Source organism: Hippoglossus hippoglossus, chromosome 22 (assembly GCF_009819705.1).
Source record: "Hippoglossus hippoglossus isolate fHipHip1 chromosome 22, fHipHip1.pri, whole genome shotgun sequence".
Taxonomy (NCBI): Eukaryota; Metazoa; Chordata; class Actinopteri; order Pleuronectiformes; family Pleuronectidae; genus Hippoglossus; species Hippoglossus hippoglossus.
In genome coordinates, this window is record NC_047172.1 from 257,990 (window position 1) to 271,162 (window position 13,173).

At 45.8% G+C, this 13,173-nt stretch overlaps 1 protein-coding gene across 1 annotated transcript in view; it reads left to right on the plus strand.

Annotated features, from left to right (window-relative positions):
* mapkbp1 (mitogen-activated protein kinase binding protein 1) overlaps positions 1-13,173 on the plus strand; it is a 30,350-nt gene that overhangs the window by 16,148 nt on the left and 1,029 nt on the right. The window contains 23 exon segments of the mRNA XM_034575802.1: positions 143-351; positions 435-526; positions 1,829-1,954; positions 2,077-2,147; positions 2,436-2,557; positions 3,069-3,144; positions 3,230-3,341; positions 3,927-3,990; positions 5,975-6,097; positions 6,420-6,541; positions 6,716-6,753; positions 6,846-6,986; positions 7,450-7,584; positions 8,598-8,725; positions 8,808-8,929; positions 9,257-9,409; positions 10,829-10,910; positions 11,039-11,481; positions 12,011-12,052; positions 12,055-12,558; positions 12,561-12,590; positions 12,593-12,694; positions 13,042-13,127. Of these exon segments, the coding sequence (XP_034431693.1) occupies positions 143-351; positions 435-526; positions 1,829-1,954; positions 2,077-2,147; positions 2,436-2,557; positions 3,069-3,144; positions 3,230-3,341; positions 3,927-3,990; positions 5,975-6,097; positions 6,420-6,541; positions 6,716-6,753; positions 6,846-6,986; positions 7,450-7,584; positions 8,598-8,725; positions 8,808-8,929; positions 9,257-9,409; positions 10,829-10,910; positions 11,039-11,481; positions 12,011-12,052; positions 12,055-12,558; positions 12,561-12,590; positions 12,593-12,694; positions 13,042-13,127 (3,123 nt within the window).

The window sequence follows — 13,173 nt, forward strand, 5'->3', positions numbered from 1 at the left end:
GTACACACGTATCTACACCTGTACACACACATCTACACCTGTACACACACATCTACACCTGTACACCTCAACTATTTATACACCTGTATCTCCGAATTGAGAAGCTCCTCACCTGACTCTGACCCCTGACCTCTGACCTCAGGACCTGCAGAAGGTCATTTACGTGGGCGATAAGCTAACAAGCCTCCTGGACACGGAGAGTGTCGCTGGTACCGGTGGCAACACGGAGAAGGCGGGGTCATTGGGCTCAGAGGGGCAGCAGACAGACCAGAGCAGGGCAGGCATTAGGTCCCTGGGTGTCAGTCCTGATGGACAACATCTGGCTTCTGGAGACCGCATGGGGGTCCTAAGGTGAGGAGGGGCCCATGTGGGGGGGTCTGTCTGATGATTGTACAACATTCTATGATATCTGTTGATTGTGTGACGTGTTGTAGGATCCATGATCTGGACAGTATGGAGGAGATCATGAACGTTCAGGCTCACGACTCAGAGATTCTGTGCCTGGAGTTTTCCAAACCAGAAACTGGTGAGACATGATGAAGATAGAACTCATACACACAACATGTAACAACGTAGAACTCATACACACAACATGTAACAACGTAGAGCACATACACACAACATGTAACAACGTAGAACACATACACACAACATGTAACAACGTAGAACTCATACACACAACATGTAACAACGTAGAACACATACACACAACATGTAACAACGTAGAACTCATACACACAACATGTAACAACGTAGAGCACATACACACAACATGTAACAACGTAGAGCACATACACACAACATGTAACAACGTAGAACACATACACACAACATGTAACAACGTAGAACTCATACACACAACATGTAACAACGTAGAACACATACACACAACATGTAACAACGTAGAACTCATACACACAACATGTAACAACGTAGAACTCATACACACAACATGTAACAACGTAGAACTCATACACACAACATGTAACAACGTAGAGCACATACACACAACATGTAACAACGTAGAACTCATACACACAACATGTAACAACGTAGAACTCATACACACAACATGTAACAACGTAGAGCACATACACACAACATGTAACAACGTAGAGCACATACACACAACATGTAACAATGTAGAACTCATACACACAACATGTAACAACGTAGAACTCATACACACAACATGTAACAACGTAGAACTCATACACACAACATGTAACAACGTAGAACACATACACAACATGTAACAACGTAGAACACAACATGTAACAACGTAGAACACATACACACAACATGTAACAACATAGAACACATACACACAACATGTAACAACGTAGAACACATACACAACATGTAACAACGTAGAACACAACATGTAACAACGTAGAACACATACACACAACATGTAACAACGTAGAACACATACACACAACATGTAACAATATAGAACACATACACACAACATGTAACAACGTAGAACACATACACACAACATGTAACAATATAGAACACATACACACAACATGTAACAACATAGAACACGTACACACATGTAACAATATAGAACTCATACACACAACATGTAACAACATAGAACACGTACACACATGTAACAATATAGAACACATACACACAACATGTAACAACATAGAACACGTACATACATGTAAACAACGTAGAACTCATACACACATGTAACAACGTAGAACACATACACACAACATAAAACACGGTCATGTGTATAAATTACGTTTAACAAAGATTTCTGTCTGTACTTGTCTCTGTCTCTCTGTACCTGTCTGTCTGTACCTGTCTCCAGGTCTCCAGCTATTAGCCACAGCAGGTCGGGACCGTCTCATCCATGTCCTGGATGTGGACAGAGACTACAGTCTGGTCCAGACTCTGGACGAACACTCATCCTCCATCACAGCTGTTAGATTCACTGGTCAGTCTCAAAGTAACTGAGTACTTTTACTGTAGAGATGTAGTCGAGTATTGTCTCTTTAGTTATTTACAATGAAAGAGACGTCTCGTCCTCGGACATCATCATCTTTTTGTGTCTTTCAGCCAATGACGGCAAAGTGAGGATGATCAGCTGTGGCGCTGATAAGAGCGTCTACTTCCGCACAGCTCAGAAGGTGAGACACCTGAGACACTTGTCCTCACCTGACCACACTGAGACACCTGAGACACTTGTCCTCACCTGACCACACTGAGACACTTGTCTACACCTGACCACACTGAGACACACTGTCCACACTGAGACATCTGGGACACACTGTCCACACTGAGACACCTGAGACACTTGTCCTCACCTGACCACACTGAGACACCTGAGACACTTGTCTACACCTGACCACACTGAGACACACTGTCCACACTGAGACATCTGGGACACCTGTTTGTTTGTCTCCTCGGGGGGTCAGGTGGAGAAGGGGTTGGAGTTCACTCGGACTCATCATGTCGTCAGGAAGATGACTCTGTACGACATGGACATCGAGCCGACCAGGAAGTACGCAGCAGTGGGCTGTCAGGACCGCAGCATCAGGTGTGTGTGTGTGTGTGTGTGTGTGTGTGTGTGTGTGTGTGTGTGTGTGTGTGTGTGTGTGTGTGTGTGTGTGTGCAGCAGGGTTATTTGAGGATTAGAATTAGCAGCATGATGACTTCTTCGTCTGAAGGCAAAACCTTGATATACTACACAAAACATCTGTATCGACCCCTGGTGGCCGGGTGCATTATAGATAATAAATCTCCTCCTCCATGTTAGCAGATGGGACAGGGACCAAACAAAAATATCAAAGTAGACGTTAAATAAATGTTTGTAAAGATGTTTCTGTGATTTCAGGTCGTTCTTATCTCACTGATGTTTGTTCAAGTGTTTCTGATCAGTTTGGTTTGAATCAGTTATTTGTTGAGATAAAAACAGGCTGAGACTGACAGTAATTGTCATTGACCAATGAAATCAGAGTTATCAATCAATCAATCACATTTTATTTGTATAGCCCATATTCACCCAGAGTGATGCTGATTAGCTGATTGTTTTTATCGGCCTCTCACAGGATCTTTAACATCAGTAATGGGAAACAGAAGAAGATGTATAAAGGCTCCCAAGGCGAGGACGGTACTCTCATCAAGGTAGCTCACTGCTGATGTCTGACGTTACCACGGGCAACGTGTCTGTATGGATTACAGAGGTGTGAACTCTTCCTGTCCTCCTCAGGTGCAGATCGACCCGTCAGGTCTCTACATCGCCACCTCCTGTTCAGATAAGAACATCAGTATATTTGACTTCTACTCTGGAGAGTGTGTGGCCACCATGTTCGGACACTCAGGTCAGTTTCCTCTGCATCATTTCTCTTTTGGACACGAATGACTATGAATGTAGTGTTGCATGTTTTTCTAATATGAAATTTTTGACAGTAAAACACAACTTTTACGATTCCAACCATCCTTTTGATATTTATCCTTTAAACATCAAAGCATAAACGCAAATAAATCACAATTAGAAAATCAAATCATGTGAATAGTTTTTTTTTTAGATAATGTCATAAAACCACACATCTTGAATTAAGAGAGGAATTCAAAACAAATACTTTTGAGGAAATGAACGAATAACTATAAAATGCATTTGCTGCTGAAATGCATTGTACAGTCAAAGACATGTGATGATGTCATCAGGTCCGTGTGTGATGTCACCAGTTTAAAATCCTCCCACTGACAGAAAAGGCTAATCAGGAATGTCCCGAATCAGTTGATATATGTGGGATAATAGGTCCGACAGATAAATGTACAGAAGAAGAAAAATAATAAATATATGTAGTATACGTACGTGAAAATGTATATATGACAATTCATGTATGTGCGTATAAACAGGCATGTTTCCAATGTGAGTGATTCCCACTTTGTTTCTGTGTCAGAGATCGTAACAGGTTTGAAGTTCAGTCGAGACTGTAGACACCTGATCACTGTCTCTGGAGACAGGTACGTTCCACACCTTCATCCCTTCATCCCTTCATCTCTTCATCCCTTCATCCCTTCATCTCTTCATCCCTTCATCTCTTCATCACTTCATCCTTTCATCCCTTCATCTCTTCATCCCTTCATCCCTTCATCTCTTCATCACTTCATCCTTTCATCCCTTCATCTCTTCATCCCTTCATCTCTTCATCCCTTCATCACTTCATCCTTTCATCCCTTCATCCCTTCATCACTTCATCTCTTCATCCCTTCATCACTTCATCCCTTCATCACTTCACCACTTCATCACTTCATCCTTTCATCCCTTCATCTCTTCATCACTTCATCCCTTCATCTCTTCATCCCTTCATCACTTCATCCCTTCATCTCTTCATCACTTCATCCCTTCATCTCTTCATCCCTTCATCTCTTCATCACTTCATCTCTTCATCACTTCATCTCTTCATCCCTTCATCACTTCATCACTTCATCTCTTCATCACTTCATCACTTCATCCCTTCATCTCTTGATCACTTACTTCATCTCTTCATCCCTTCATCACTTCATCCCTTCATCACTTACTTCATCTCTTCATCCCTTCATCTCTTCATCACTTACTTCATCTCTTCATCCCTTCATCACTTCATCCCTTCATCCCTTCATCACTTCATCCTTTCATCCCTTCATCACTTCATCTCTTCATCCTTTCATCACTTCATCAGTTCATCACTTCATCTCTTCATCCCTTCATCACTTCATCTCTTCATCACTTACTTCATCCCTTCATCACTTCATCCCTTCATCTCTTCATCACTTACTTCATCACTTCATCACTTCATCTCTTCATCTCTTCATCACTTACTTCATCCCTTCATCACTTCATCCCTTCATCACTTCATCCCTTCATCTCTTCATCACTTACTTCATCTCTTCATCCCTTCATCACTTCATCTCTTCATCTCTTCATCACTTACTTCATCCCTTCATCACTTCATCCCTTCATCACTTCATCCTTTCATCTCTTCATCACTTCATCTCTTCATCCCTTCATCACTTCATCTCTTCATCCCTTCATCACTTCATCCCTTCATCCCTTCATCTCTTCATCACTTACTTCATCCCTTCATCCCTTCATCTCTTCATCACTTACTTCATTTCTTCATCCCTTCATCTCTTCATCCCTTCATCCCTTCATCACTTCATCCTTTCATCTCTTCATCCCTTCATCACTTCATCCCTTCATCTCTTCATCACTTCATCCCTTCATCTCTTCATCACTTACTTCATCTCTTCATCCCTTCATCACTTCATCCTTTCATCTCTTCATCACTTCATCCCTTCATCACTTCATCTCTTCATCACTTACTTCATCCCTTCATCTCTTCATCACTTACTTCATCTCTTCATCCCTTCATCTCTCCATCACTTACTTCATCTCTTCATCACTTTATCACTTACTTCATCTCTTCATCCCTTCATCTCCTCTTCATCCCTTCATCTCTTACTTCATCACTTCATCCCTTCATCACTTCATCCCTTCATCACTTACTTCATCTCTTCATCTCTTTATCACTTACTTCATCTCTTCATCTCTTTATCACTTACTTCATCTCTTCATTCCTTCATCCCTTCATCTCTTACTTCATCTCTTCATCCCTTCATCTCCTCTTCATCCCTTCATCTCTTACTTCATCACTTCATCCCTTCATCACTTCATCCCTTCATCACTTACTTCATCTCTTCATCTCTTTATCACTTACTTCATCTCTTCATTCCTTCATCCCTTCATCTCTTACTTCATCTCTTCATCACTTCATCCCTTCATCTCTTTATCACTTATTTCATCTCTTCATCACTTCATCCCTTCATCTCTTTATCACTTATTTCATCTCTTCATTCCTTCATCCCTTCATCACTTACTTCATCTCTTCATCTCTTCATCACTTATTTCATCTCTTCATCTCTTCATCACTTACTTCATCCATTCATCCGTCCTGTGTGTGTGCAGCTGTGTCTTCGTGTGGCGTCTCAGTCCAGAGTTGAGCATCAGGATGAGGCAGCGACTCGCTGACCTTCGACCTCCCAGCAGCAACTTCAACTCCCAGAATCCCCAGCAGAGAGCAGTGAGGCACGTGTGTGTGTGTTTACCACAAAGATGTGATGAAGTTAAATTGGATCAAATTAACTTTTGTAAATAAATATTATTATATTATTTGTACAGCCTACGACTAATTCCATAAACATCTGTGTCACATGTTCAATGTACAAATTCACAACTTTACAAAACTTTATTTGAAGATAGAAAAACTAATAAAGAAAATGTATCTAAAGTTTTATCCTGTTTATTTGACATCATTTAGTTTGAATGATTTTGTTTCTTTGTCACATCCACAGAAATATTTTCATTTTACTTTATTAATTTGATTTATTAAAAGGTTTAATTTTCTTCACCTCAGAATCAGCAGGGAGGCGTCGTCTCCTCGTGTCGTCAACATGTCGTCTGACAGCGACAAGGAGGAGGAGGAGGAGCTCAGCTGTCATATGGTCACAGCAGGGAGCATGGAGGAGGAGACAGGCATGTTTCCATGGTTACCCATCACAGAAACCCACAAGTGGAGGCTTGTTCATGAAGTCACAGTCTGTTATTACATTTATATAAACGTCATTCAGGTGAAAGTGTGGTGATGGAGTCCAGTGATTTCACCACTTCAAGTGTTTGTGTTTATCTCATGTGGTTTGTTTCCCTCAGACGTGTGCGATGAGACATTCTGCTCTGATGTCACGAAGGTCAGAACATTATTTTAACTGTTTTTTTATTGATCATCAGTTAAATATTGAAGATTTGAATCAGTCACAGAAACAACACTTTGTCTCATCAGGAGGCGTCGGGCAGTCGTCTCCCCCGCCGCCGCTGGTCCAGGAGGACGGGCAGCGCTGACAGTGTCCTGATGGTGTCGTCCATGTTGGACCTGAGACAGCTGGACTCGTTCTGTGCCGACAGACAGGTGGAGCAGGCGGAGGTCAGGAAACCAGACCCATTCATTTTCATTACATGTGATCAAAGGGATAATGTTGAAATGAAAACCTTTATTGTCAGTGTACAAGATGATACAACGAGGTTCTGACAAGTTACGACTTTAAAACAAACGATTAATAATAGAGTGGAAACCAGACATAGTAATCAACCGTTTACAGAATCGTTCCTCTACAAATGCTCTGTAAATAATTTGGTTAGAGTGATCAAGTAATCTGCTTAAAGTGTCTTTTCATGTTTGGATGGTAAAACTGTTATTTTTACAGTTATCGCTCCGTCAGTAAATGACTGCTCCTCTCTGAGGATCATTCATCACGGACTGAACCGAGGACCCGTAACAGTCCCTCCGCTACACTCACTACGTTTACTGATTCTGGTGTTTTTACAGAAACGTGATCACTATAAGTTTCCTCTGTATGAAAACGTTACGTTCTGCCCCACCCTCTCAGACGAAGACCTGCCCCCTTGGTGTTAGCTCCTCCCCCTGCAGTCAGCAGAAGGGTTGTCAGGGTGTGGAGGCGGGGCCTCAGAGGGCCAATCAGGAGCTGGGGAGCACCATGAGTCTGCAGGTCACCACTGCACAGGTGAGAGAAGATGAATTATTCTAAAGTTGACGTTGTCCCGATGTGTTTCAGTCACATGATGACAAGAAGACCAGCGGTCTCATTTATAATGAATATCTTTCAGACTCAAAAACAATCTTGACGGGAGAATGTTTGTTTTTTACACAAACCTTAACCCATGAGAACATTGGATGAGGAGGAAACATTACATCATTGAGCTGACGCTTTTATCCAGAGCGACTCACAATAAGTGCATCAACCATGAGGAACAAACCAGAACAACAAGAATCAAAAAATACAATTTCTTCAAAAAAAGCCAAACTACAAAGTTCTATAAGTAAGTGACATTTAAGTGCTACTGAATTAGTTTAAACTTTTATCCAAACTATAGTCTGAAGAGGTGTGTCTTCAGTCTGGAGGAAGATGTGTGGACTTCCTGTCCTCATGTCCATGTGGAGCTGGTTCCACCGTTTAGGAGCCAGGACAGGAAACAGTCGTGATGTTGTTGAGTGACAGCTGTCCCTCACAGTGAGGGAGCAGCTGATTGGTCGATGCAGAACGGAGTGGACGGGGTGGGGTGTAACGTTTGACCATGTCCTGGATGTAGACTGGACCCGATCCGTCACAGCACGGTACCAAGTACTAGTGTTTGAAGTGGATGTGGCAGCTACTGGTAACCAGTGAAGGGAGCGGTGTGAGTGAACTCAGGTTAAAGACCAGTGGAGCTGCTGCTTCCTGGATGAGCTGCAGAGGTCGGAGGGCAGCAGCAGGTAGACCTGCCAGGAGGGGGGGGCAGTAGTCTAGGTGTGAGATGACCAGAGTCTGGACCAGAACCTGGACCAGAACCTGCACCGCCTTCTGAGTGAGAAGGATGTTGTGCAGCATGAATCTACAGGAAACAAGTGTTTAGTGACTGTGATGGTTTCCTGTCCCATGAAGATGACTCATCATATAGATTCTATAGATCTGTGATCCACTTTCACACAAATCAATCCGAGATCTGAACTTTGGAATAAATGGTTCTGTCCATCCAGGTGGAAGACGATGAGCTGAGGACCAATCAGAGGCCTGATTTCATCCTGCTGTCCAATCACAGCCCAGACAGGGAAAATCCAGTGTTGTATCCTGACCAATGGGAGGACAGAGTAAGCCTGGCAGGCAGGTAGGATGACGTCCAATCCAGTTCCAGGATTCACTGATGTTAGTCTGTCCCCGCCCTTGTAAACCCCACCCACTACTGTCAGTGAGTTCCAGGTGAAGGAGGCGTGTCCTGATGCCGCGGACGGACGACGGGACAAACCGAGTCCGGACAGCGGCTGCTCGCCAGGATCCAGAGCGTCGAGTCGAGAGCGAGCGGCAGGAGACGGTGAGACGTTAAATTCAAATTTAGAAGAACTTTATTTGTCTCCGGAGGATAAACAAGTTAAAACAAGAAAGAAAACAACGATGACATCAGAGCAGTAAAGTCACTTTCTACAGTTAGAGAAGTATATAACTGTAAAAACTAACTACTACTAATAACTGAATAAATACTGAAGGATTAAAGTGATAGAGTACAATGAGTAATGCTGATATTATTATATCAGTGATATAAATTATGTGCAGTTAAAGTGAATATAAGTACTCGGAGACGCTCGCTCACCTGTCTCACCTGTCTCACCTGTCTCACTGTCGCTCTGTCTCTATCAATCAGCCACTGAGCGTCTCAGTGTGGACGGACATTCCTCCGAGCTGGAGGTGGAGGAGATGGAGGAGGACGTAGATGGAGTCTCTCAGCAGGTTCCTCAGACTCCAGACCAGGAAGCTTTCCTGAAGGAGCATTTTGTCACACTGTCCCACCTCTCAGGTACAACACCATCATCGTACACCACCACCCATCATCGTAAAACACCATCATCGTACACCACCACCTATCATCGTAAAACACCACCCATCATCGTACATCACCACCTATCATCGTAAAACACCATCATCGTACACCACCACCTATCATCGTAAAACACCACCCATCATCGTACATCACCACCCATCATCGTACATCACCACCATCGTACAACACCATCATCGTACACCACCATCATCGTACACCACCATCGTAAAACACCACCATCGTACAACACCACCCATCATCATACACCACCACCATCATCGTACAACACCATCATCGTACACCACCATCGTACAACACCACCCATCATCGTAAAACACCACCATCATACACCACCACCATCGTACAACACCACCATCATACACCACCACCATCGTACAACACCACCATCGTACAACACCACCATCATCGTACAACACCACCCATCATCATACACCACCACCATCGTACACTCCCACCCATCATCGTAAAACACCACCATCATACACCACCATCATCGTACACCACCACCCACCATCGTACAACACCACCCATCATCGTAAAACACCACCATCATACACCACCACCATCGTACAACACCACCATCGTACAACACCACCATCATCGTACAACACCACCCATCATCGTACACCACCACCATCGTACAACACCACCATCATCGTACAACACCACCCATCATCGTACACCACCACCATCGTACAACACCACCATCGTACAACACCACCATCATCGTACAACACCACCCATCATCGTACACCACCACCATCGTACAACACCACCATCATCGTACAACACCACCCATCATCGTACACCACCACCATCGTACAACACCACCACCATCGTACAACACCACCCATCATCGTACACCACCATCGTACAACACCATCATCGTACACCACCACCCATCATCGTAAAACACCACCATCATACACCACCACCATCGTACAACACCACCATCGTACACCACCACCCATCATCGTACAACACCACCATCGTACACCACCACCCACCATCGTACAACACCACCATCGTACACCACCACCCACCATCGTACACCACCACCATCGTACACCACCACCCATCATCGTACAACACCACCATCGTACAACACCACCCATCATCGTACAACACCACCATCGTACAACACCACCCATCATCGTACAACACCACCATCGTACACCACCACCCACCATCGTACAACACCACCCACCATCGTACAACACCACCATCGTACAACACCACCCATCATCGTACAACACCACCATCGTACACCACCACCCATCATCGTACAACACCACCATCGTACACCACCACCCACCATCGTACACCACCACCACGACGGCCGGTTGTCTCAGTAAACACTCCGTCTGTCCTCAGGAAGTCCGAGCAGAGCGTCTCACAGCTCCAGTGAGAGTCTCAGCATTTCCTCCAGGTTCCTCACCCAGAATTCAGCTGGAAGGTAAAACATCCAATCACAGCGTAGCATAAGCATCATCTGACATTTTTAGATGTAGATTTCGAGTCGAATCGGTCGGTTGGTGCCTGAGGAGGTTGACCCTTCAGATGATTCTGCTCCTCTCTCCTCAGTCGGGCTGTGTTTCCTCTCCCATCTCGGACCGGCGGGGAAGGAGGGGGAGGAGCTGGGGAGGTGAAGGGCCGTCCTCTGGTCTCTGAAGTCCGACCGCTGATGGATCCGTGTCAGAACAGGATCCAGGACAGGAAGGTATTGGGGAACCAGGATCAAACCCAGAAAGAAAGCCAGGACCAGACTTCAACACCTCAGGACCATGTCCAGTCTCAGAACCAGATCCACCAGAGACCAGATCAGCCCCAAAACCAGGTTCAGGAGGAAGAGGAGCACTCAGTGGTGCTGCAAGCGCCTCTGAGGAACAAGGATCAGACTGAGACCAAGAGGAACCTGGACCCGACGGCCCTGACCACTGCCTCACATCTGACCTGGATGTGTGGTCTCCGGAGAGTCCAGTCAGTCCACAGCCTGCTGAGCGACACAGGTAACACACGTGACACAGGTAACACACGTGAAACACGTGACACAGGTAACACACGTGACACAGGTAACACACGTAACACACGTGACACAGGTAACACACGTGAAACATGTGACACAGGTAACACACGTGACACAGGTAACACACGTGACACAGGTACACACGTGAAACACGTGACACAGGTAACACACGTGACACAGGTAACACACGTGACACAGGTAACACACGTAACACAGGTAACACACGTGACACAGGTAACACACGTGAAACATGTGACACAGGTAACACACGTGACACAGGTAACACACGTGACACAGGTAACACACGTGAAACACGTGACACAGGTAACACACGTGACACAGGTAACACACGTGACACACGTGACACAGGTAACACACGTGACACAGGTAACACACGTGAAACACGTGACACAGGTAACACACGTGACACAGGTAACACACGTGAAACACGTGACACAGGTAACACACGTGACACAGGTAACACACGTGACACAGGTAACACACGTGACACATCTTTCTCTCTCTCTCAGGTGATACCTCTCGTCCTTCTGCAGACGCCCCCCCACAGCTGTCCCCTCCCCCCAGCGTCCCACCACCCTTCCCTCCACCCCCAGACGTCCCCCATCATCGTCATCCCTCCCCCAACAGAGACCCAGCCCCTCCTCCCCCATCGCTCTGTCTGCTACCGCCACAGGGAGAAAATCTTCATCGTCCTCGTCCTCAGCTCCGTCAGCGGCGCGCTCCTACATGAGTCCCACCGCCAGCTCCATGGCCAAGATGTCCCGCTCTGTCTCTGTGGGCGACGGCCTCAACGTCGCCGAACCCACCGAGGACGGCGTGACAACGTCGTCCTCGGTGGTAACCCCTTCCTCTCAGGTTAGAGAGACTCCGCCTCCTCTGGTTGCTGTGGTGTCCTCCAACGCTGCACTATCTGCACCCCCCCACGCAGCAGTTGTCCCTGTCGTTGCCCCCTCCTCTTCCTCTCTTGGTAACCATAGTAACCAGGCAGCGGCTCCCACCCGAGGTCTCCAGGCTCGGGTCCCCGGCAGCAGCAGACCACTCCCTGACAAACCGTCCCTCACTTCTCGCCGTCATCCAAGTCTGCCGCCGCCCCTCGTCTTCCACGTGTTGGCCTCCACCGCTCTCTGTCTCCCCCCTGTCCTCCTTGTGGCAGGGGGTGGAGCCTCAGACTCCTGCAGGAAGGGACGATCCAGGTTTGGACTCCTCCTCCTTTTGATCCCTCCATCCTGTCATCTCTCTGTCTGGGCTCTGGCTCCGCTCCTCCTCACCTCCTCTTCATCACTGCACTCCTCCTCCTCCTCCTCCTCCTCTTGCTCCGTAAAGACGGGTGAGACGTTTGTTAAATGTTGTTCTTCGTCTGTCGCCACGTTCTTTTCTTCTGCTCTTTCCATCATGTCTGTTTGACCAATGACAGAGTGTGTGTGAAACACAGGAGCCAATCAGCTGTTAATATTCAGGAAACATGAAAACTACACGTGTACAGAGAACGGATTCAGACAGTAACAAAGTGACCTTAATTCCTGCTTCTCTCTCTGTGCAGACCAGCCAATCAGTGTGGAGACCTGCAGGACTCTGACCAATGAGCTGCAGAGCTGTTTCAAGAGAGCAACTCACCTGTACAGGAAGGTGAGTGTTGACCAACCGTACTTCATGAATGACCGTGTGGTTACAC